At 39.1% G+C, this 26,446-nt stretch overlaps 1 protein-coding gene and 1 long non-coding RNA gene across 6 annotated transcripts in view; both read right to left on the bottom strand.

Annotated features, from left to right (window-relative positions):
- Window positions 1-1,169: 1,169 nt before the first annotated feature.
- The window catches only part of LOC103465202 (uncharacterized), a 29,718-nt gene continuing 4,441 nt past the window's right edge, over window positions 1,170-26,446 (bottom strand). For 2 of the 4 annotated variants that reach the window (XM_081607167.1, XM_081607171.1), the window contains exon 2: window positions 19,074-23,897. In XM_081607167.1, coding sequence (XP_081463293.1) covers window positions 21,985-23,897 — 1,913 coding nt within the window. In that variant the 3' untranslated portion in view covers window positions 19,074-21,984. Of the gene's footprint in view, window positions 3,283-11,042; window positions 11,323-19,073; window positions 23,898-26,446 lie in introns of those variants that run through there. The other 2 variants (XM_081607168.1, XM_081607170.1) reach the window with 2 other exon arrangements.
- On the bottom strand, window positions 12,890-16,652 carry LOC103465165 (uncharacterized). 2 transcript variants are annotated; one of them, XR_533758.2, is made up of 3 exons: window positions 14,128-16,652; window positions 13,983-14,056; window positions 12,890-13,621 (listed from the first exon to the last, which is right to left on the bottom strand). It is a non-coding gene; the product is annotated as an uncharacterized LOC103465165 (long non-coding RNA). The 2 variants fall into 2 exon arrangements; XR_014087593.1 differs by having other exon boundaries at window positions 12,890-14,056.

The raw sequence follows: 26,446 nt of genomic DNA, 5'->3' as shown, positions 1-26,446 counted from the left end.
GCCATCCTCTGTTCAACACAATACTGATTACTTAATTATTCATTGGTAACTCTGACCCATTTTTAAGTAGAAAAACTAATAAATGTTTTAGAGACCTAATAAGAGATCATATAAGCAAACCAGCTTCTACCTTTTTTAGGACAATATATTTAATGACAGTTGTTGGAAAGATGTTTGGTTATTGCTGAAGAAATACGTAATAACTAATAAAATTCAAGAAGTGTCTAAAGATTCTACATAGATGTTATCCTGTTAATAGTAAAATATTTAAATATCACCCTAATGTAGATCCTCTATGTTCATTTTGTCACAATTCTGAGTAAACCATCACTCATCTTTTCTGGGACTCTTGTATTCAAATATTTTGGGAAGATATTTTACTCTTAAAAAGAAAATTGGATATAGATGTACCGTTTAACTTTAAAACTATAATACGTGGCTTTTTCTGTTTAAATACTCCAAAAATAAAATATTAGATATAAATTTAATATTAATTTGAGCTAAATTTAATATCCACAGATGCAAATTTCTTAAATTGAAACCCAAAATTAATGCTTTTTGTGCCTATGTTTCTTCATATTTGTATTTTCTGAAGTACTATACCAATAATAAAGCTTTAAAGACTACTTAAAATTGTACAGAATTTCTCATGCAATTTGCCGTAGTTGCTGTATTTAACCTTTTTCTGTTTGTAACCTTTCCTGTTTATATTTGCTCTTTACATTCCTTAAGCCTGGTCTTTTGTGTTACCGTTTATGTAACTTGTATATATTATTGTAAATGAATAAATAAAAAAATACTGATTTTTCTTTAGGCTGCACAGTGGCGCAGTTGGTAGAGCTGTTGCCTTGCAGCAAGAAGGTTCTGGGTTCGATTCTCGGCCCTGGTCTTTCTGCATGTTCTCCCTGTGCATGCGTGGGTTTTCTCATGACTGTCAGGTTGGCTCTCCAAAATGCCAGTAGGTGTGTGCATGGTTGTTTGTCCTGGAAGTGATCAAGTGACTTTGTAAAGACTTAAACATATCTATTCGTTTATATATTAAATTAGTTTCAACTTTAAACAAAGATCTTTAATAGAAAACAGCCACAGCAGAAAATAGAAAAATGATACAACTAAGACAAGCGACACCAAATTATTTGAGACAATAATCACATTTTTTACCATCAAGATCAATGAAGTAAAATAAGTTTATATTGTTTATTGCATTTTCTAAGTAGTAGGACATGTTAATTTATTTGAAAAGCTTTTATATAGACTGGTTAGTATAATTCAAAACAAACATCAGTCTCAGTCTAGTTTTGCTTTAAACACAAACCCATCAAACTTTTTTTTAATATAGTAAATTTCAGTGTAAAACATTTAATGAAAATCTAGAAATAGTGCACAACAGCACATTTATTTTGGATTAAAATGTATTAAAGTTAACCTCATTCACTCCACTCATTCTCTCCATACAGAATAAAAATCAATACTTCAAGTTCATCTTGTACATCTCTAAGTATCATTTTCCCACTTTGTAGACAAAGAAGCCCTTCAGTTTTCATCTAGATGAGTTACAATGATTCCCAGCATAGGAAATGCATGGAAAATAGTTCTACAGCTTTTCACCAGTGTGAATCCTCATGTGCTGAGTTAAATGCTGTTTCTGACTAAAACTTTTTCCACAGTTCACACATGAAAACGGCTTTTCACCAGTATGAGTGATCATGTGCCGAGTTAAATTCGGTTTTTGACTAAAACATTTTCCACATTTCCCACATGAAAAAGGCTTTTCACCAGTGTGAATCATCATGTGCTGAGTTAAAAGCTGTTTGTGACAAAAACTTTTTCCACAGTTCACACATGAAAATGGCTTTTCACCAGTATGAGTGATCATGTGCTGAGTTAAATTCGGTTTTTGACTAAAACATTTTCCACATTTCCCACATGAAAAAGGCTTTTCACCAGTATGAATCCTCATGTGCAGAGTTAATAGCGGTTTTCGACTAAAACTTTTTCCACAGTTCACACATGAAAACGGCTTTTCACCAGTGTGAATCATCATGTGCTGCGTTAAAAGCTGTTTGTGACAAAAACTTTTTCCACAGTTCACACATGAAAATGGCTTTTCACCAGTATGAGTGATCATGTGCTGAGTTAAATTCGGTTTTTGACTAAAACATTTTCCACATTTCCCACATGAAAAAGGCTTTTCACCAGTATGAATCCTCATGTGCAGAGTTAATAGCGGTTTTCGACTAAAACTTTTTCCACAGTTCACACATGAAAACGGCTTTTCACCAGTGTGAATCATCATGTGCTGAGTTAAAAGCTGTTTGTGACAAAAACTTTTTCCACAGTTCACACATGAAAACGGCTTTTCATCAGTGTGAATCCTCATGTGCTGAGTTAAACTAACCTTTTGACTGAAACTTTTTCCACAGTTCACACATGAAAATGGCTTTTCACCAGTGTGAGTGATCATGTGCTGAGTTAAATTCGGTTTTTGTCTAAAACATTTTCCACAGTTCCCACATAAAAACGGCTTTTCACCAGTGTGAATCATCATGTGCTGAGTTAATAGCGGTTTTCGACTAAAACTTTTTCCACAGTTCACACATGAAAACGGCTTTTCATCAGTGTGAATCCTCATGTGCTGAGTTAAACTAACCTTTTGACTGAAACTTTTTCCACAGTTCACACATGAAAATGGCTTTTCACCAGTGTGAATCCTCATGTGCTGAGTTAAACTAACCTTTTGACTAAAACTTTTTCCACAGTTCCCACATGAAAATGGCTTTTCACCAGTGTGAATCCTCATGTGCTGAGTTAAACTAACCTTTTGACTGAAACTTTTTCCACAGTTCACACATGAAAACGGCTTTTCACCAGTGTGAGTTCTAATATGATTATTGAGAGCATGTTTGCCAGTGAAACCTTTTTTACAGTTGACACATGAGAAAGGTTTGCTTCTTTCCTGATTTTGGTTCTCAGCTTCAGCAGGTTCCTGGAAGATGACTTGGTTCCTTTTTGGTTCTGATTCAGTTTGGTATGTTCGCTCAACAGCAGGAAACACCATGCAGGTATCAGTCTCCTGTTTTAATTCAATCCGTTCTTCACCCTGACTGCAGTAAACTTCTTTCTCTTCCACTTTTATCTGCTGGTGTTTTAGATCTTTCTGCTCTTCTTTTATCTGATGATCTTCTGGCTCTTCCTGGTCTTGTTTTATCTTCAGAAGTTCTAACTCCTCCTGGTAAAGAGTGGATCTCCTCTCCTGGTGATGAACGTTGCACTGCAGGAAATCTGTATAAGAAAACAGAGAAAAAGAGTTATTGTTAACTTTACTGAAGTAAATAGGAGAAATTGTTCATCATTTAAGACAGATATTAATTAAAAAAACACTTGAAAATTCAAGAGCATAGACAGAGATACAGATCAGTTGACATCTCCAGCTGACATTTGGAGAATTCTCAAATGAACGGATTTTTGAAAAATAATTCAATACAAAACTAATTGCAGTAGGGATTATTGCTAATAGGGGTGTAGTGATACAATAATGTCACGATACGATATACAATATTCTGGTCACAATACAACAGTGGTGGGAAGTAACGAAGTACATGTACTTCGTTACTGTACTCAAGTACAATTTTCGTGTATCTGTACTTTACTTAAGTAGATTTAATAATGGATACTTTCTACTTTTACTCCACTACATTTTACAGTAAGTATCTGTACTTTCTACTTCACTACATTTCTACAAACTGTCGCGTTACTCGTTACATCCAAATCGCGTTGTGCTTTTTTCCGTTAAAATGTGAAGTTCAGGGTCTTAAGGTGGCGCCGTAAAATCCCAGCAATAACGTGACTTAGTGTCTGTTGTCACCCATCGCCTCCACCTTTACTCGCTGCGGAGCTCCAGACATGCGCAGTGGTTTCCTCTGAGCGTCAGTAATATAATAGCTGCATAAATTATACAATAAAATCAGCAGCGCTTCGCTTTCACAGACGGTGGGACTTTGTCCAATTTTTAACGTCACTTGGAAGGAAAGCTTAAAGAAAGGTAAGATCTGTGGACGTGATGCTAGCAAAGCTAGCTGTACTGAAACACATGTTGCATCTGCGATGAAAAAAAGTTGTCACTCATGCGCTGAATTACTGTGTGGAGGTGTTTACTGAGGTGTGCAGATATGGGACAACGCTGTGACCAAAGTGCAATATAGTAATATGACATTCATGGACGATCCGATTCTTCTGGACGGATCTTGACTAAAGTCCTATAGTGCTGAAGCCTCACTGAGAACCGTTCTTTGTTCTTGTAATGCTCTGCGTACACTGCAGTAGCTATTTTATTTCATTAAAATATCTATATTTAATTGGCGAATAAATAAAACAAGAACGTAGGAACACAGAGCATGATCATTGCTCTTTGTTTTCGTCACCTGTCATGGTGGCAGACGTTGCAGCAGGAGGGAGGATGAGAACAGTCACGGTGGACAGTGTTCATAGTTGAGCGTTGTTAATTGCTATGTTTAATGGTGCAGACAATTATTATTTCTGACATTGGCAATATTGGCAACCGCCCAGGGTGTTATTTTTTTAGGGATGGCAGGAGACCTCTGTGTATTGTGGCACAGAGATGAAAGCAAAACAGAATGAAGAAGAGTTTGAATTGATACTGGTTGAATTTATTTCAGCTCTGAGTATTTAATATCTAGGTGTTTTTATGGGAAAGTGAATCTTTCAGATCAATTTGAGAAGCAATTTTGATAGGTGCACTTAATTTTATTGTCATGTAGCACGGGGTGCTGGTTTTGATTTGGTCTTGGGTTCGGTGGTCCAGACTACAACTCTGCTACGAGGCTCCTTGGTTCCATGTCCTCCTCTGCCAGTTGGATTTCTTTCAAAATAAATGTGTGGCAAAAAAAGTGAAGTTCATGTTATGTTAGGACAGGAGATGAGATGTTTCCATCCCTGAAATTATGATGCATAGAATCACATATCCAAGTCTAAACTATGTTACAGAGTAAACTCAATAAAAACATGTTTTATCTGTGGCTTTGTTCATTAAAATGGCACATTACTGACGTATTAAAATTAAATACGATTGGTACACTTAATGGTCATTCATGGACAGAATTTCTAGGCGCAGCCGAGGTGTTGAGGGGATCCGTTTTGGTGGCCTTAGGATCGCATCTCTGCTTTTTGCGGATGATGTGGTCCTGTTGGCTTCATCGGAACGTGATCTGCAGCTCTCGCTGGAGCGGTTCGCAGCCGAGTGTGAAGCGGCCGGGATGAGGCTCAGTGCCTCCAAATCCGAGGCCATGGTCTTGAGCCGGAAAAGGGTAGAGTGCCTTCTCCGGGTCAGGGGGGTCGTCCTGCCTCAAGTGGAGGAGTTTAAGTATCTGGGGATCTTGTTCACGAATGAGGGAAGAAGGGAGCAGGAGATCGACAGGCGGATTGGGGCAGCGTCTGCCGTGAAGCGGGCGCTGTACCGGTCCGTCGTGGTGAAGAGAGAGCTGAGCCAAAAAGCGAAGCTCTCGATTTACCGGTCGATCTACATTCCCACCCTCATCTATGGTCATGAGCTTTGGGCCATGACCAAAAGAACGAGATCACGGGTACAAGCAGCCGAAATGGGTTTCCTCCGCAGGGTGGCTGGGCTCTCCCTTAGAGAGAGAAGCTCGGTCATCCAGGAGGGACTCAGAGTAGAGCCGCTGCTCCTCCACGTCGAGAGGAGCCAGTTGAGGCTCGGGCATCTGGTAAGGATGCCTCCTGGACGCCTCACTGGTGAGGTGTTCCGGGCACGTCCCACCGGGAGGAGGCCTCAGGGAAGACCCAGGACACACTGGAGGGACTATGTCTCTCGGCTGGCCTGGGAATGCCTTGGGATTCCCCCGGAGGAGCTGGAAGAAGTGGGTGGGGAGAGGGAAGTCTGGGCCTCCCTTCTGAAGCTGCTGCTTCAGAAGGGAGGCCCGACCTCGGATAAGCGGAAGAAAATGGATGGATGGATGGATGGATGGTACACTTAATGATATTAGTGATTAGGCAATGAATTCAGCAAGTACTTTTACTTTTAATACTTAAGTATTTTTAAAAGCCAGTACTTTTTTACTTTTACTTAAGTAAAATGTTAATGTGGTACTTTGACTTTTACTTAAGTACATTTTTGTCTGTGTATTTGTACTTTTACTTAAGTAAATTTTTTGAGTACTTTCTCCACCACTGCAATACAATATGTATCACAATATTTGTTGAGCGATACAATTTGATACGATTCAGTGCATTTTTACGATTTTCTGAAAGATTTTAGAAGGACAGAGTGATTTTAGTGACATTTTGTGTTCCATAGACTTGAATTTAGTTAACTGAAAACTGATTAAAAGCACCAACTACACAATACCTGATTCTGATTGGACAGTCTAACAGTCTGCAGCTGTACAAAATGAATCAAAGATGCAGTGAGAGAATTAGTTTCTCTCACTTAATTCATGTGGATTTGACATAAAACTCAAAAATTTAAATGGCAATCCAGGAGCAGAGTGGGGAGATTATCACCTCTGTAGAATTTCAATATGCAAATGATTGCATTTATGTTTTTTTTTTTTTGACACTGTGGCTGCATTTTGGAGTAAAAGTGCAGCCACAAATGCAGTCTTTTGGACTATGGGGAAAAAGGCTTTTCTACCTTGGCTCCCGGAGTTAGCTGTAAGTGGCTGTAAGCGGCTTTCTTCTAACATCTAAAGTAGTGACTCCGCCTCACCCCGTAGTGATTGATTCCCTGCAGCTTCGCAGCGCCGCTATTCCCCTGCTTGGATCTTTGAGTAGCTGCCTCTCAGACTGCCAGGATCTCATCGTTCTCTCAGTCTCTGATACTCTTTGTCTGTTGCTAATAAGAATGATCGATCAGCCATTGTTATCATGGAAATCCTCACTGTGCCGCGGCTTCCGGCTGGGGGGTTTTCCTCTTCGTCTTCCTGCTCAAAACAAAGCGCGCCCGCTTCGGATATTATCAACCCATGTTCATTCTTCAGGTAATCCTTTATATACAGAACAAAGACCGCTAAGCTAAAAACTAATTACAAAGTGAATGCTACCAGTCGAAATTTGCATTAATTTCGCGATCTCGCTGCTTTTGCAGCTGCTCCGTTCGCGCCGCTACTCCTTTCCGCTTCTCTTTCACAGTTACTTGCGCAACTTTACTTCGTTTCTCAGCAACAAAATACAGCCCATCGTTATTTATTGAAGATTTTACATTTCCAAAAACACAGGAATCTAATGTTTCGTTTTGTACGTTTGCAAGCTCATTCCCTCTCACATAATCGGAAAAGCCGGGGAATGGCGGCGCTTTTGACATTTCTCTGACATTCGGAAAAATATGATTTACTAATTTTAGCATAACTCCGGTTATACTTGGCCTATTAACACAATTTAAAAAACTGGTGTGTAGTTTATAATGTGCACTATAAGCTCAAGTTGAAAGTGAGACTGAGGGAGGCGGAGCCTTGCTGCTACGCCGTAGCAAACTAGACGTTAAAAAGAACTATAAGGCTATGGACCCCTATGGTTTAACGGATCGATACTCGCGGATGAAAAATCGATACTTTCCGAGGGCGGAAAATATCAATATATATCGCCGAATCGATTTATTTATACAGCCCTAATTGTTAATATTTAACAGTAACGTGTATTACGTCAAGATATTTATTTTTATTACTTCCAATTATATTAAAATTTAGTCTACTTTACATCTTTGGGGTTTATGAATGTAGTGGTATAGAAATGCACCTAATTCCACACAGGTGGTTGTCAGGTGAGACGTTCCGGTTGTTAAGGTGGGTGTGGTATATAAGGAGCTGCGGCGTTCATTCAGGATGTGTCGTCTTTGCTCTTCCACTGTGTGGCTTGCGTCCTGTGGACTCTGGCAGCGGAAAGTAACAAATCACTGGCTGGTGCGTGCTACACTGAGATCCTGGTGGTAGGTGTTCTCTCTCCCTGCACTTCAGCTGATCTTGGCCAGAAAATCAAAATTGAATTATGATTATAGGTAAAGCGCCACTGCGCTGCGCTCCTTCTCTTCCTCCTTCTGCGAGTGTGTGTGTGCGTGTTTGGATCGGCAGGTAGAAAACTAACGCTCATCTAAGCAATAGTTTGTTAGTTTTATTTAAAATGGTGGCTAATTAATTTTTCCTAGGTCCCCCCACAGTCAGACCATTGCTGCTCTGTTCTGCTCCGATCTACTCTGCTTTGCTCTGTCTGCGTTCGTTTCCCGGATCTGTCAGTCGGCGTTCGTTTTCCCGGACTTCTATCTCAGTCGTTTTTAAAGTTGGACTGCGGCGGTATTATCCGCCTCCATCGAAGCGGTGTTTGGGGTGTGGCATCGGCGCACCCATTTCACCCCCCGTTGTGGCATGACAAGCGGGCCACGCATGGTCCTGATGTTTTAACTTGTATTGGCTATTAATTTCTATTCCTTTACTTATTTTGCTTACGGCCCTTTTTGTCTTTTATTTAGTTGGGCTGATATTGCTTTTTTTTTCTAATTAGGTTTAAGATTGTTATCTTGGTTAACTGTTTTTCTTTTGTTGTTTTGCAGTTGCTGAGGTCCGGTGGCGGTGTTGGTGTGGTGACGGTGTCTTCCCCTTCTGCGTGCTGTGATTCTTGAGTTTGGGTTGTCTCACTGCGCCTGGTGTGTCAAAGGGGTTTTTTTTTTGGTTTGCTGTGTTTGGTGGATACCGTCCCTATAGCGCCCCCTCTGGCCGGTAACTTCAGCTACTGCACTTTGATTTTCTTTGTTTTCCTTTGTGTCCCATTCGTAAAAAGAAACTGGTTTTAAAAAGAGCTTAATAAATGGTTGTTTTATAAATTTGAAACTGTCTCAGATGTGCTAAATTCATGCATAACTGAACCTGTGTGCCTTAAACCAAAAGAAATATTCTCTGGGTGAAATTCCCAGGGTGGCGTTGTTGTGCAACCTATTAAAACTAAAAGTTCACCAAATCTGAGTTTCCGTCTAGTATCGCCACATTTACAAACATGAGTTTATTTGAAGGTCAATAGTTGTTTAGTTTTTGTTCCTTTGTTATTTACTTTTCTAAGTTAGACAGGAAATCTGTGGGTCCATTTTCTGTAAGTATAGGGACTGGTATCGAACCAGCATGCACTGGGTTGGGCCTGTGGGTTTTGACCAGAGCAGGAGAGGAAACAATGAAAAGTAGTGATGGTGAGATGAAGCTTCATGAAGCACTGAGGAACTCCATCCAATCATTCGACTCATGAGCCGATGCACCGCGGTGCTTCATAAGCTCTACTGTGACATCAAGTGGACAATATATGTGAAATATGCAACATGAAAACAACATGAAGACTTGCATTGAATAAACTAGTAAAAAATGTTTGTGATTCTAACAGATAAATTCTGATTAATCTGGTTGTATGAAACAACGGCTGGATCAAGAAGAAAACGGGAAACAATGAAGAGAAAGTTTTGTGATTGGCTTGTTACTCGCTATGTCACCAGGGACAACATTTAATTACTAAAAAATAAAAGCTTTTACTGTGCTCAGGTTTAGGTGAATTCTCTGTTTTACGCGCTTCATAAAAATCTTCCTGAATTACTCGACACATGCTGCTGTGAAGCCTCCGTACTAAAGACACATCATTGATGAAAAGTCTTATGTTTGTTATTTGCTTGTCAAACTTGGAAAAATAACTTTGTGGTGTACGAGTTGAAAACGGTGTTTAATGAAGTACCTGTAAATTCCCACCCGTATTGGGCCCATGAATGCATCTACACCCATACGTCATTATGCCCCTTTTCTCATAGACATGTATAAATAAACGCCTCATGGACGCCGCTCTCTCACCTGGTGTAGCTGACGAGATTTAGGGCGGCCATCTTGGAGCTGTCGACCGCTCCACTCAGCCTTATATGTTCGACAGGCTCAATGACGAATCAGCGCATTTATCAATCATAACTCGCTAAATACTAAACAGATTTTCACAATTTTTTGCTGTAAACCTTATTAAAACAGCTGTCGTAGCTACATTTACAAGAATATTTTAAAAGTATTTTTAAATGATTATGGTTGAGTATATTTAACTATTCTTAGTGGGTAAAACAGAAGAGATTCAGCAAAATAGATTCAGAATAGATTGTTTTGATACTGCTGCATTATGAGCATTTTACAAAGCACACAACCAGTCATAATTTTGTATATATTATTTAGTAATATTAATACACATTTATATTAATATACAAACACAAAATAATACAATCATGGAGAAACAAAAATGATGATGAATACTGAATATTATGAATTAAACTAAAAATATTTATATGGACCTGCGTATATACATAATATCTAGGTTTTATTCATGTTTTCCAGCCAACGAGGAGCTTAAGAGATTCAGCAGATGAGATTCATCAGTGCAGTGAATCCATCTCTCCTTAGAGACATTCTCCACTTCTTCCTCACATCGTCTTTATGAAACCTTCTAAACAAAAACGGGAGCTATCTTACTTTAGACAGAGGGAAAAAATTATATGTAAATAACAGTTTTTGCCACTAAGTGTTTCCCCACTAAGAACAGTAGCATAAATCAATGCTGCTGCTTCGCTCTCTGTCCTCTCGACAGGCCGCTACTTAGCAGTAGGTGTCAGGTTACGTTGTGTTGCATTCAATGTTCTCGGAAAAAACTTCAGCTTCATGTTTGGACCGACGAATATTCGCAACTACAATTTATTACAAACTATTCAATTTTACAACTAACATTACTATTATTTTGTGTTGCTTGGTTTACTAACCTTGCGCTGCATTGTTCACATTTCTGCTGTTTTCCAAAGTAAATCTCAGTAATTAAAGGAAAAGAACCATAAAAGATGCCATTATCTCCATTTTCTCTCTACATAAATAAGCCATTCTCACAGCGTAATTGTGACGTCTGCGTTCATTTACTCGTAAAAAAAAACATTTTATACGGGAAAAGCACATTTACTAAAAAAAATCCTCATACAGAACGGTGCATACATTAACCTTCATCCAAACGCTGGTGTTTCCTACCTATCCGGTGTGAGATTATCTTGGGAGTCCGGGAGAAATCAAGCAGTCTGCGCTGATCATCCATCTCTTCCTCCGACTTGACGATGATTTCTTTAAACTCTGTGAATGTTTCTTCAGCAGCAGTTAACTGCTCGTTGATAAACTCGTTAAAGCTAAACTGAAGATATATTTTTAGAGAAACACTCAACAAAACAGACAACGTTCCCTCTTCTTTGTCTTCTTCTTCCTCCTCCTTCTTCTTCTCTTCTTCGGGATTTCATGACTGTCTGCCTTCGTCCCGTTGCGTTACCGCCGCCTTGCGGATCATACGATCATCACATAAGGATTTCTTATGCAGTGCCACTTCGAAAAAAGTAAAATCTTTTATTAAACTTTATCTAAATAAAACAAATACAATATTAATATTCCAATTTTCCACAAATCCAAAGTTAATGTTGTCTTCTGATTCGTATCTCCTACATCCCGCCAAAAGTTTCGCAGTTTCTTCTCTACATTAAATAATAAACCTTTCCTATAGTATCATATATCCACAATAAGCGCCACTGCTGTTCGTAGTTACCACTGGTTGCCGTCCATCCTGTGGCTTATTGAGAGCCGATCAGCACCGGCTTGTACACTTAATTGTGCGGTGCTGGTGGTCGAGTGTAAAGGACTTTTAACGGTTTTATCAATTTGAATTTTCTACCAGTATTTTAATAATAGTTTGTATTTATCTACTTTTTTTTACAGCTCTGAGGATTGAAGGTGATGAGTTTGGCCTAGATGGTGACGCCTCCTTTTGCATAAATCAATGGAGGGAAATCCAACGAGTGTTTATGACGTCCCGGGTGTTTGTGGTGATTTCTTTGCTCGGGAGCCTCTGATCCAGGATCTGTCAGCACCTACCAAGCCTCGGATAATGAGTTTAGTTTTTTATATCTTTCTGTGGTCCATAAGGAAGTCAAACCATCAGTAGGTGGAACCAAGAAATAAATTTTTAGCTGTGACGTCACCAGGAGCTTCTTCAGTTTCAGGAAAAACAAAACCCCAAAGCTGTCCATGATCAACATAAATCGATGGAGGGAAATCCAACGAGTGTTTGTGACGTTACGGGTGTTTGTGGTGATTTCTTTGCTCGGCAGCCTCTGATCCAGGACCTGTCAGCACGTACCGGCAAGCCTCGGAGCTGACTTTAGTTTTTCTTTATATCTATAGCTTGACTTCCATCAGTCAAGCCGGCGGTAGGTGGAACCAAGAAATCAATTTTTAGTTGTGATGTCACCAGAAGGAGCTTCTTCAAAAAATTCTGATATATTGATAAAAAAAACCAACCCCAAAGCTGGTTGATTCCCACAAGAAAGGTTACTTTAAATACCTTTAACAGTAGACGGCAAGTTAAATTTATTTACTTTACTAATACCAACACTACAGAAGTATAAAGGAAGTTGGGCCTGAGCACGAGATTCTAAATACGGGAGAGCCTAGTTGTGAGCAACAGTCTCCTCTGTTGCTCACAACTAGGCTCTCCCGTATATAAAAAAGTACAATGTATATAAAAAAGTAGAATTTAATATTAACATCTGTGGATCCACATTGTACAAATAAATAAAAATTGTGCGCTTTTTTTAACTTAAATAAAAGAAATAACCCAGTCTTTTTGATGTCTGTCAAATGTTTTTTCAAAGTTTGTCAAATGTTCTTTCAAAGTTTGTTTAGTCTTTCCAATGTGTTTGTGAAATATTTTTTCAATGTTTCACGGCTGGTGACCAGTCGGGTCACCATCTACCGGTTCACTCGGTCCTCTGGGCTGGGGCTCGCCATCCAAGTTGTTGTGAGGGTTCTTGCATAAACCAGCCAGAGAGACGCTGAATGGAATCCAAAAATAATCTTAATTTATTACAAAAAAGTTAAAAAATAATTAAACAATGAAGAACTGGGCCCAAAAACTGAGGTCAACATAACAAACTCCAACTCAGGTAGTAACACAAAGAACTCAAGCACAAAACTGACCTAACAAACAAGACATGAGGGGAGCTTAAATAGTGGCTGATCAGACCACAGCTGACACACAAGGGGTAATTAAACATACAAAAACGTAAACAAATACTAATCAATACAACACCAAATCTTTAAATTAAACAAACATTAGACTGAAACTACCAAATAGAAGAGACATTAAAGAACTGGTAAAATTAAATTAAAGAAAACCAAATTTTCCCGTCCCTTGGCAAACAAATGGAACGGCCCGCTGAGGAGGTTTGCCAGCCATATATGGATGTCAATTAGCTGGAGCTCTTCTGTGACCCTCCAGCAGCAGCTCCAAAGGAAACTGGTAACTCAAAACAAATAAATTAATTTGTTGCTTTTAACAAAAATATAAATAACTGACAAATAAAGTTAACTAAATGTGTGCACTTCAAATAGTTAACTAAAAAGTCAAGCTAATGAAAATAATTTTCAAAAATAAAAATCTAAACTATTCACTAATGTCTAAATTAATATTAAGGATGAACAAAACAAACAGTTACCCTTCAGGTCTGTGTGACAGTAGGGTCAGCTGTCACAGGGCACAATGCTTCAAGGTCAGGAAAAAACCTGACCTGGAAGAAGGTCAAAGTATAGGATCTTAAAATTCAGGACGCTAATATCAGCAAAGCTTAAGCAACAATTCAAATTTCAATCTAAAAGTGCCAAAGTACAACTATAACACTAAATCTAACATTCAAAATGGGGATTAGAAACCCGCATTAGCTCTGACCTACAGAGAACAGAAAGTTCCTAAGTAATAAGAGCACATTACAGCACCATGACTTTAACAATGTCGAAATATTAAAACATGTACTAATAGAAAAAAATGTTATATTAATATAAATATTAATTAAATATGAACAGTTATTTGGTATTTTAGCCAATTTTTAGCGAATTTACTGGGCCAACGGCTGAGCGCGTGCGATTACTCACCGATGCTTCAATGCTACACAAGGGGATTTTTTTCCGGACGTCAGCTGTTAGAACAGAAGCTTTCTTTCTGAGATCTAATTTTTAAAAAAACAGATTCACTATTTTGAATTATAAATTCTATGATACTATTTTAACATTGTCTTACCAATTTCCAGGATTCTTCGTAGAATTTAACACAATCTTACAAGCAATTCACGGAACAACCGTCAGCTCTCAAGCGAGTTGTTAGACGCAATCTGAGCTAAATCTGAGCGCTGCAGTTAAAGGGGCGGGACAAGCAAACTGATTGGCTGATGTGACATTAGACTGTTCTAGTTATTGGTTGTTTAATCTATCACTAAAAGCAATCACTAAAGGGATATTTCACAGGTTTTAAAGATTTTTAGTACTTTTTTATCAATACTTACGAACATATTTATAAACATATAATTTTTTTTTACTTTATTACTTTTTAATCTCCTTGTAGAATAAGATATTAAATCAACATCCATTCATTTATTACTTGTGTTTTTAACACTGGGTTACACAGTCCCTCCTTGGAACATGCAAGTCCCTTTGCATGGGATGGGTTTCTTTGAAATGATAGGAAAGCTAGAACCCTTTAAAGTGGTTTCAAGTTCAGGTTCTATCAAGGCACTGGTAAAAGCAAGGCTTAAGCCATGGAATTAGGGACTGGGCAATGGATACTAGTGATGGGTCCAGCAACACCGATGTGCCAGCGCATGCATCAAGCCCATAGACCAGGGGTGTCAAACTCCAGTCCTCGAGAGCCGGTGTCATGCAACTTTTACCTCTGCTGCACCACACCTGAATAGAATAATTAGGTCATTAGCAAGGCTCTGGAGAACGTACACAAAGAGGAGGTAATCAAGTCATTTAATTCCAGTGTTTTGTACCTGTGGCACATCTAAACACTGCAGGACACCGGCCCTTCAGGACTGGAGTTTGACACCTGTGCCATAGACCAACACCCGTGACGGTGCACGTATTGGTTTAAGCAAGTCACGTGACCGATACAGGACCTGTTTGAAATGACACTGGATGCCAAACTGTATTTATAAGGAAGCGAATCTGTCAACGGGAAGCATTTGCCAAAAGAATTTGTGATCTTTTTTGGTACAACCTCCAAACAAACGAAAGGTTTCTGCAGTGTGGGACCATTTTGATCTTACATCGGAAGATAACAAAATTTTCATTTTGTTGTTGTTTAATCCGGTTCTTTTTAGCTTCTACTTGATCTATCTGAATCCAAATTCAGCTGAAATTGACTCTTAGTTTACTTTCATATTATGTTCTGCAGGTTATGTGTCGCATATGTTTGACAGAATTGTCTTATGTAAATAAATCCACCTCCTCAATGCTGAGGGCCAAACATGAGAATGAAGTCCCAGATACACCTAGAATAACTTCAGGTATGCAGCCATTTTACAAATTATTCAGTTGCTTTTAATAAGTTATTTAATCTAAATGTATTGTTTACTTCATTTTTAACCATCAAGCTTCTAGGAAGCAAATGCTGAATGAGGCTCTACTGAATTTCGTTGTGAAGGATTGCCAGCCTCTCAGCATTGTGGAGAGTGAAAGGGTTCAAGGCACTGGTTCAAGTCCTTGAACCTTCATATGGTTTCCCAACCAGGAAGGTTTGTGTGGAAATTATCTAAAGTAGTAGTTTAAATTAAAAAAAAAATTAAATCTTTAATTTTAATATATTGATTTTGTTTTGGCTTCACTGATATAATTTTCAGACCATCAAACAAATGGTGGCCAAAAAGTTTGAGGAGGAACGCGAACGAGTGAAAATGGAAGTACAGCAAACTGTGGCACTGAGTATAACGGCTGGCATGTGGACATCTGTGAACATGGAGCCTTATTTGATTCTTACTTTTCACTACATTAATGAAAATCTGCAGTTGTGTACATGTGTGTTAGGAGTACGATATTTTCCACAAAGTCACATTTATTAGTTAGAAAATCATGTGATCAGATCCCCACACTTACTTCCATCAGACAGAAATCTGTAAATCTAAAAAAAATAATTATTCTCTAACATTGACTTAGATTATCTGACACAAGAGCCTATATTAGAAATGAAACAATGTAACACATATTATAAAACTTATATTATGTGTTATAACATTCACCAGCAAAGTTTACACAGGTGGTAAAGACTATTATTTATATGTAATTCTTTCACAAGATACATCTTAAATCTTCAGTGTTTGTTATGAAAGTTTTATGAAGAAACGATGTGAGGAAGAAGAGGGAGATATCTTTAAAGAGAGACGGATTCACTGCAGCACGGATGATTCTCACATCGGATTTTGGACTCAATCTCAGCTGCTGAATCTCTGAAGCTAGAACTCATCGGCTGAAACACACACACACACACACACACACATATATATTGTTTGTAATATTTTGTATTAAAAACAATACGAAATATTGTTTTTAACTTGCATTGTTTCAAAATGAGCTTCATGTAGCACCGAGGCTTAAATACAATTTCTTAATGTAGTATAGTTAATTATTTTCACATCTTTCGTACTCCTGCTAATTGATATGCATATGCATATCAATTGACATGCATTGTGTCCAGAAAACCATTTTATCCCAATACAGGACAAGGAGAAATCTGTCACAAAAATATTAGTAGCGCCATCATTTGTTATTCAATATTAAATACGACTTAAAATAAAGATTAGAAAACTGATGTTTGATAAATTCTCCATACAAATCTATAAGCAGTTTAGCTTCTGTTAGTTCTGTCAAGATACAAGAAAGGGTGAATATTTACTTATATTGGTCAATCGTTTTATTTTAAACATGCTGTATATAAATATTACCATGTTTTTAGAACACAGGGGATTAGCTCAGTTTTTGTCGCTTGTTTTAGGAATTGCAGGGGCTGCAGTGCACCACAATAAAGGTACATTAAAGCTGATAAACAGGTGAAGAACCAAACAGAACCACTTCTGACTGTTTGCAAAGCCAAACATCCAATAAAAGTTCCACCAAGCCACTACTAAGGCACTGGGGTCATGATTCTCGACACAGGCAAAACAAGGTTCAATGTCCAAACTTATTGATTGATCTTGGTGATTTATTTTCCTCTTAAACCAAACAATTACAGACATCAAACTTTCATTTGTTCTCATGCTACCACTCTTAAAAACCATCGGCCCCAAACCCAAATGCCTGCTGGTCCTTCTCCAGGCCCCTGCACTTATCTATGTGGACTGACCCACATTACTTCCTGTCTAAATTTAGAAAATAAATAAGAAAATAATAAAACAAAAAAATAAATAAAATCAACAATTATCAACCTACAAATAAACTCTGTGAATAATGCAAAAAAATAGAAATTTAAGAATAAAGTAACAAAATCCAAATGGATAAAGAAATAAAGAAAAAATAGCTCCAACAACTTTTATTCTGTCTTTTCTCGCTCTGTGTGTCGGCTTTACGCGGACCCGTTGCCATGGCGACCGACAAACAACAGCTCAACGAGCACATAGAGCAGAGATTACCGACCAGGGGAATCAACACCAAAAAACAAACATTTCCCACACAAAAAAGCAGCAAAAACACTAAAACAGAACATACAGTCTGTTACATTATGCCGTCAGGCTTAACGTCTATATTTGGATTATTATGTTTTCGCCTGAGCACAGCGGCACAGCTGCTCTACTGATGACGTGGTGTGCGGGTTGACCTGTTTTAGTGCCAACGGAACCAAAACACACCGAACTGCGCAGCACATGTTAAGGTTATCAAAGTCAGCAGCAGGCTAACAGTTAGGCTAGTATAACTGACCCACTGCTCACTTGTTCAATGTTTTCTTTAAATTAAAACGTTTTCCTCACCTGTGAAATCTGCCCTTATGGTTGAAGTATTTTCCTGACCACCAATATTTCTGACTCAATGGACAGCAATGGCGCATGTGTGACTTACAATAAATCACGTAATGTCCAGTCCAGTAACATATACTGTACATCTATCAATGCTGCTGCCTTGCGCTCTGTTCTTCTCTCGCACTTCCCGCTACTTAGCAGTAGGTGTCAGGTTACATTGTGTTGCATTCAGTGTTGTTGGGGAAAAAATAGTTTCATGCGCTTAATGTCCGATTTGCCATAACTATTTATTGAATTCATTGTCGCTAGCTGGGGTGGCAACAGGGGTGGCGAGGCTCTCGTTTGGGGTGGCAACTGCCACCCCGCTAGATCCGCCCCTGCGTGAGTGAAACAATGACTGGGGCAGCCTACTATATAAAGTACTCGGGGACCACTTCTTTATTTTTATACATCCACATTTATAGAGAACAGAACAAATCATGTATAGGTTCAATACGGGACGGGTGGAAACCCTAACTGTATTGTCTATTCTATGCGCCTTATAATGCGCATAGAATTATATATGAAAAAAGTTTTAAAATAGGCCATTCATTGAAGGTGCGCCTAATAGTGCGGAAAATACGGTACATTTTTAAAAAATTGAGTCTTGACTGAAGTTCAGTCTGGAAGACTCTCTAGGTGCACCTAGCTCTTCAATCAGCGCCTCCCTCTCCGCAACCCGGACCTATCAGCGCCGGTCCGAGCCTCGCTCCAGCCAATCATCGTCTGGGCTCCAGTTCAAAAGGACCTTCACTCGCGGCCTCCTCTGCTCAACAGCTGCGATCAACCCACCGCTGCCCCATCTCCACCTTCAGCTCCCGGCTCTCAGGCCTCATCCTCCTCCGACCGCCGCCACCAGCACAGGCCCCGGGGGGTTTACATTCGTATGCTGCATCAGGAATGTTCATCAAGCTTATCGAAGTCCAGCTTGACGGCCCCAGCCGGGGCCTGAACGCCAAAGAACTTTGTGTTTATTTTCATGTTTATTTTGTCATTAAACTCTTGTAATCGCTTTTCTCTCTCCGTCTGAGTCTCTCCAGATTGAACTGTCATTATGTTGCGACAGTATGGTATGAGGTAATCTGTGAAAAATCTATTTCCTATTTCTCAGTGCTACATTTTCAAAGGAAATGCAAGTGATCAAGTGAAGTGACTTTGTAAAGACTTAAACATATATCCATTTGTTTATAGATGAAATTAGTTTAAACTTTAAACAAAGATCTTTAATAGTAAGCAGCCACAGCAGAAAATAGAAACATTATACAAGACAAGTGACACACCAAATTACTGGAGACAACACTTTATAAAATCAAGAACAATCAATGAAGGAAAAAAAGTATATACTGTAGATTGCATTTGAAAAGCTTTTATATAGACTGGTTAATACAATTTGAAACAAATGACAGCATCAGTTTCAGTCTAGTTTTGCTTTAAGGACAAACCTATCAAAAATTTTTTAGTAAATTTCAAAGTGTAAAACAATTAATGAAAATCTACAAATAGTGCACAACAGCACATTTTATTTTGGATTTAAAATGTATTAAAGTAGCGGTTCTCAACGTGGGCGGTACCGTCTCCCGGAGGGCGCTGGCAGAAATATTTACACAAGGGGGGCGCTGGGATTCCTTTGGGAGGCGTTTGGTCGAAGGTAAACTTTACACCTTAAATGCACAACAATACCCGTTTAGACTTTGAGCAACTTGGTAAAACTGTATTGTGTAACATTAAATCATGCTGCTTGGCTGCAACTGTATCGATGGCAGCTCTTCTATTCAGTGTTTAGCTTTTGGCGCAGCTCCGCTCCTGCTACTGGTCGCTTCATTGCATCAGTTCAGCGTTACACCGGCGGATGACGTTGCTGTGATTCACGTTGTCTGGTGTCTGATTTTCTAATATTTTATGTTTTATTGAGGATTTGTGTACATATGTTTTGACAGTTCTGTGATCATGTCAAAGCAGCAACTCATATTAAAAAGTGTTTTATTGTCCGTCTGGATGCTGCCCGCTTTCATGGAAGGACAACATAAAATCGCTCTTATAAACATGTAATTACTAAAATCACCATACCCTGACTTTGTATCCCTCTGAAAAATCAACCCATTTAAATAAAAAATTCCCTCCATAGCTGATACCACGATACAGGGCGTTCATTTTATAGCGTTAACATCGGTGCTGTAAGTGGTCCGGTATGAAACGGGGGTGATAGAACAACACAGCACTTTTAAATGTCAATAATCAGAATGCAGAAATTGTTTCCGTTGTTTCAAAAGGTTTATGTTAGTCTGCCTTTTCCCCATCGATACGCTTCCCGACTGCCCTGCCCCTTAAGGGGTTAAAAAAAATAAAAAGACACGCAAATTGCGCAAAACTCTGAAACAGGAGAAGCAGGACATAAAACGGAGCGACAAACTAGATGTGAATTATGGCATAAAAACAGAATCAGACGCTGAACAGTGAAAAATCAACACATGATATGAAACTCATCATGAGGATTAGACTGCGCAGCAGGTGATAAGTGAAGATTACTGGTGGTGAGCGTCAATAAGTGATAAAATAAATTTAGCAACAGAAAAGAAACTAAAGTGGACATAACAATAAACCAAGAGAGGATAATACTAATAAAAAGAAAATAAATGGAAATGAATGAAGAACAAAATGCAAGAATAAACTAAAAAACAAAATACAGAGGAATAAAGTAGTATGGCAAGACCTTTCGAGCAATAATTAATAGAGTATGGCAATAATAAACAGGCACCATTTCCAGATAAAAGGTAAAATAATATTGTTGAAATGTCATGGGTTTGTTGAGACCACATCTAGTACTGAGAATAAATATACTGCTCAAAAAAAATTAAAGGGAACACTTAAACAACACAATATAACTGCAAGTAAATCAAACTTCTGTGAAATCAAATTGTCCACTTAGGAAGCAACACTGATTGACCCGACGAGGGTTCCCGTTGTCAATCAGTGTTGCTTCCTAAGTGGACAGTTTGATTTCATAGAAGTTTCATTTACATGGAGTTACATTGTGTTAAGTGTTCCCTTTATTTTTTTGAGCAGTGTACATCTTACAGACCATAACAGTAAAAACTTATTTATGTTTTTAATTAGATTTGATATATTTATTTCTTCAATATTATTTTTCATGTCAATGTTAATGTCATGAGGCTGATGACTCCATGACACATTAGGATTTAATTAAGAACCAGATTTGTTCTTTGTAATTTATGTCCAGTGAAACTATTAATCTATAAATCAATAGTCAGATCTATATAAAGATATAATACATGTTTCTGTCTCATATTTATATGGCATTAAAAGGACCTGGAACTTTTTTCTACTGAAAGCTCTGGTTTGCACAATAAATGCCATGTGGGTGAAATTTTATGAATGATACTCTTATGTCCCATTCTCCTGAAGGCAGCACAGAGCTGCACCACCAGAAATTGATGCACTGAATAGAAGAAGAGCTATGACTAATGTAGTTGCAGTTTCAATGTTGCAGAGCTCAGTCGTTTTGCAAATAGTTCATAGTTTAAACTGGCATTGCTGTACATCTTATCTGGTCATTTTGTGGAATATTTAACAACTAGAAAATGGAAAAGAACAAGAATATTTGTTCCACTCTGGTTGCTGTTTGGCCTACCAATTTTAAGTTGAATGTTCATTGCATTTTTCGTAGACGGCTGTGAAAATAATTTCTATTCGTATTGCTTTATTGTTCTCTGGGAAATTATTTTTGATGATCAATACAGAAACAAGCATAAAAATCAAAACTTCTACAATAGTGATGGTAATATTAAAAATAAAATAGTCAGTTGCAAAGTACCCTAAAAATTTTTTTGGTGGGAGGCGGTGAGGGACCTGGATAAAGGCTATCGGGGCTCTGGACCAAAAAAGGTTGAGAAACACTGTATTAAGGTAAACCTCATTCACTCCGTACAGAAGAATACAAATCAATACTTCAAGTTCATCTTGTACATCTCTAAGTATCCACATGTCAAGATCCAAATTATCAAAATGATAAAAAAAATTTAACTATTTTCCCACTTTTCATCTAGATAACTTTTATAAAGATCCTCAACATAAGACATACATGGAAAATAGTTCTACGGTTTTTCACCAGTGTGAATCATCATGTGCCGAGTTAAACTAACTTTGTGACTAAATCTTTTTCCACAGTTCACACATGAAAACGGCTTTTCACCAGTGTGAATACTCATGTGCTGAGTTAAATTTGGTTTTTGACTAAAACTTTTTCCACAGTTCACACATGAAAACGGCTTTTCACCAGTGTGAATCATAATGTGCCGAGTTAAATTTGGTTTTTGACTAAATCTTTTTCCACAGTTCACACATGAAAACGGCTTTTCACCAGTGTGAATCACCAGGTGCTGAGTTAATAGCCGTTTTTGACTAAAACTTTTTCCACAGTTCACACATGAAAACGGTTTTCCACCAGTGTGAATCCTCATGTGCTGAGTTAAATGCTTTTTGTGACTAAAACACTCTCCGCAGTTCACACATGAAAACGACTTTTCACCAGTGTGAGTCATCATGTGTCGAGTTAAATTTGGTTTTTGTCTAAATCTTTTTCCACAGTTCACACATGAAAACGGCTTTTCATCAGAGTGAGTCATCATGTGCTGGGTTAAATTCCGTTTTTGACTAAAACTTTTTCCACAGTTCACACATGAAAATGGCTTTTCACCAGAGTGACTCATCATGTGTCGAGTTAAATGCTGTTTGCGACTAAAACCTTTTCCACAGTTCACACAAGGAAACGGATTTTCACCAGTGTGAATCATAATGTGTCGAGTTAAACTAACTTTGTACCGAAAACCTTTTCCACAGTTCCCACATGAAAACGGCTTTTCACCAGTGTGAATCATCATGTGCTGAGTTAAATTCCGTTTCTGACTAAAACTTGTTCCACAATTCCCGCATGAAAACGGCTTTTCACCAGTGTGAATCATCATGTGTTGAGTGAAATTCTGTTTGTGACTAAAACTTTTTCCACAGTTTCCACATGAAAACGGCTTTTCACCAGTGTGAATCATCATGTGCTGAGTTAAATGCTTTTTCTGACCAAAACCTTTTCCACAGTTTCCACATGAAAACGGCTTTTCACCAGTGTGAATCATCATATGCTGAGTTAAATGCTGTTTGTGACCAAAACCTTTTCCACAGTTCACACATGAAAACGGCTTTTCACCAGTGTGAATCACCATGTGTTGAGTTAAATGCTGTTTCTGACCAAAACTTTTTCCACAGTTCACACATGAAAACGGCTTTTCACCAGTGTGAATAATCATGTGCTGAGTTAATTGCTGTTTCTGACTAAAACTTTTTCCACAGTTCACACATGAAAATGGCTTTTCACCAGTGTGAATCATCATGTGCTGAGTTAATTGCTGTTTCTGGCTAAAACTTTTTCCACAGTTCACACATGAAAACGGCTTTTCACCGGTGTGAGTTCTAATATGATTATTGAGAGCATGTTTGCCAGTGAAACCTTTTTTACAAATGACACACGAGAAAGGTTTGCTTCTTTCCTGATTTTGGTTCTCAGCTTCAGCAGGTTCCTGGAAGATGACTTGGTTCCCGTTTGGTTCTGATTCAGTTTGGTATGTTTGCTCATCAGCAGGAAACACCATGCAGGTATCAGTCTCCTGTTTTAATTCAATCTGTTCTTCACCCTGACTGCAGTAAACTTCTTTCTCTTCCACTTTTATCTGCTGGTGTTTTAGATCCTCCTGCTCTTCTTTTATCTGCTGGTGTTTTAGATCCTCCTGCTCTTCTTTTATCTGCTGGTGTTTTAGATCCTCCTGCTCTTCTTTTATCTGCTGGTGTTTTAGATCCTCCTGCTCTTCTTTTATCTGCTGGTGTTTTAGATCCTCCTGCTCTTCTTTTATCTGATGATTTTCTGGCTCTTCTTGGTCTTGTTTTCCCTTCAGAGGTTCTAACTCCTCATGGTCCAGAGTGGATCTCCTCTCCTGGTGAACGTTGCACTGCAGGGAATCTGGAGAAGAAAACGGAGAAAAAGAGTAATTGTTAACTTCACTGAAGTAAATAGGAGAAATCATTAATTATTTAAGACAGAAATGAACAAAAAACACCTAAAAATTCAAGAGCGTAGACAGAGATGCAGATCAGTCGACATCTCCAGCTGACATTTGGAGAATTCTTAAATGAACCGATTTTTGAAAAATATTTTAATACAAAACTAATCGCAGTAGGGATTATTGCAGATCACGTTCATCGGAACGTGATCTGCAGCTCTCACTGGAGCGGTTCGCAGCCGAGTGTGAAGCGGCCGGGATGAGGCTCAGTGCCTCCAAATCCGAGGCCATGGTCTTGAGCCGGAAAAGGGTAGAGTGCCTTCTCCGGGTCAGGGGGGTCGTCCTGCCTCAAGTAGAGGAGTTTAAGTGTCTGGGGATCTTGTTCACGAATGAGGGAAGAAAGGAGCGGGAGATCGACAGGCGGATTGGGGCAGCGTCTACTGTGAAGCGGGCGTTGTACCGGTCCGTCGTGGTGAAGAGAGAGCTTAGCCAAAAAGCGAAGCTCTCGATTTACCGGTCGATCTACGTTCCCACCCTCATCTATGGTCATGAGCTTTGGGTCATGACCGAAAGAACGAGGTCACGGGTACAAGCGGCCGAAATGGGCTTCCTCCGCAGGGTGGCTGGGCTCTCCCTTAGAGATAGGGTGAGAAGCTTGGTCATCCGGGAGGGACTCAGAGTAGAGCCGCTGCTCCTCCACGTCGAGAGGAGCCAGTTGAGGTGGATCGGGCATCTGGTAAGGATGCCTCCTGGACGTCTCCCTGGTGAGGTGTTCCGGGCACGTCCCACCGGGAGGAGGCCTCGGGGAAGACCCAGGACACGCTGGAGGGATTACGTCTCTCGGCTGGCCTGGGAACGCCTTGGGATTCCCCCGGTGGAGCTTAAAGAAGTGGCTGGGGAGAGGGAAGTCTGGGCCTCCCTTCTGAAGCTGCTGCCCCCGCGACCCGACCCCGGATAAGCGAAAGAAAATGGATGGATGGATGGATATTATATTTAAATTAAATTTTAGTCCACTTTATATCTTTGGGGTTCATTTACAAACATGAGTTTATTTGAAGGTTAATAGTTGTTTAGTTTTTGTTCCTTTGTTATTTACTTTTCTAAGTTAGACAGGAAAAACTGTGGGTCCATTTTCTGTAAGTATAGGGACTGGTATCGGACCAGCATGCACTGGGTTGGGCCTGTGGGTTTTGACCAGAGCAGGAGAGAAAACAATGAAAAGTATTGATGGTGAGATGAAGCTTCATGAAGCACTGAGGAACTCCATCCAATCATTTGACTCATGAGCCGATGCACCACGGTGCTTCATATGCGCTACTGCACGTGTCAAACTCAAGGCCCGCGGGCCACATGTGGCCCGCCATGTCATTTTATGTGGCCCGCCCAGCGTTTTATAGGCTCATGATTGACTTAAAATAGGTTTTGAGCACAAATTGACTACAAACTACATCACCCATAATGCATTCCGATTGTTACCAGCCAACATTACGGTTTCTCGCCACTAGAGAGCAGCAGAGTCACCTCAAGCTGCTTATTGATTTTCTCAACGAATAAAACTGAGATATCGACAAGCCAACATCAAAATGTCCAAGAAAAGAAAAATTGATTTACAAGTAAGACTGTGATTGAAGATGTGCGAGTTGGTGTCAAGGCGACAGGTCGCGCTAGACTTTTTTGTTATCAGTTATCTTGAACGACAACATCAAAAAAAATCGGTCATGTACTATTTTTATCCGTGAAATTACAATCATATCAACATCGGCTATTTAGTCGCATTTTATGCGGTTTGGTTAATATTCACAGTGAATACAGATCCCATCACAAATTACGCAGATAAATGCATCTACATTTTTCTCCGTAGTGACAAAAACTAGGCTATGGCCCCAATAACTTTTAATAAATTAAATTAAGCGACTTCACTTCAAAACTTCACCCGCTGGGGTCTGAACGCACTTCCTCCTGGTTCCCATCTACAGAAAAATCTGCGCTAATTCATCAGACAGTTGGATCTGTCTGATCCAAACAGATCAATTGAACTTTGAATGTTTTACCCTGTGCGGTCCAGTGTGCGCGTTTACCAGGATTTTTTATTTATTTTTTGCATGGTTTCGCTTCTCCGAAACAGCCAGATGTTGCGTCTGCAGTTCCTCCAGAACGCCGCTCTCTTGGGTAACGGGCACCAAGAAGGCTCCATTTGTTAAATCCGCTGGATGAGTTACTTCCAGCGGTTTTTAATTCTTTGCAGCGGCGTAGCCGCGTCCGCAGTGGTTGAGCAGCGGACTGCGCATTTTACAGTCTAATTAACTTCTGCGTCGTCATTTATTTTGTCAAGATAAACTGCAGGCTCCTCAAATGGATTAACACAACATTGCATTCTCTTTAGTTTTCTCTGGTCTGTAATGGAGACTTGAATTTAACGCGCCTTTTCAACCAAAAGTTTTGAATGCGCTTCCTAACCAGACGCTCCAAAACGTTATTTAACAATATGAGGTGTTTAATTTATTTTTAA

Source organism: Poecilia reticulata, chromosome 5 (genome assembly GCF_904066995.2).
Source record: "Poecilia reticulata chromosome 5, P_reticulata-male-v2, whole genome shotgun sequence".
Classification (NCBI taxonomy): Eukaryota; Metazoa; Chordata; class Actinopteri; order Cyprinodontiformes; family Poeciliidae; genus Poecilia; species Poecilia reticulata.
Note: the sequence above shows the minus strand (reverse complement) of the source record. Positions and strands in the feature narration are given on the sequence as shown.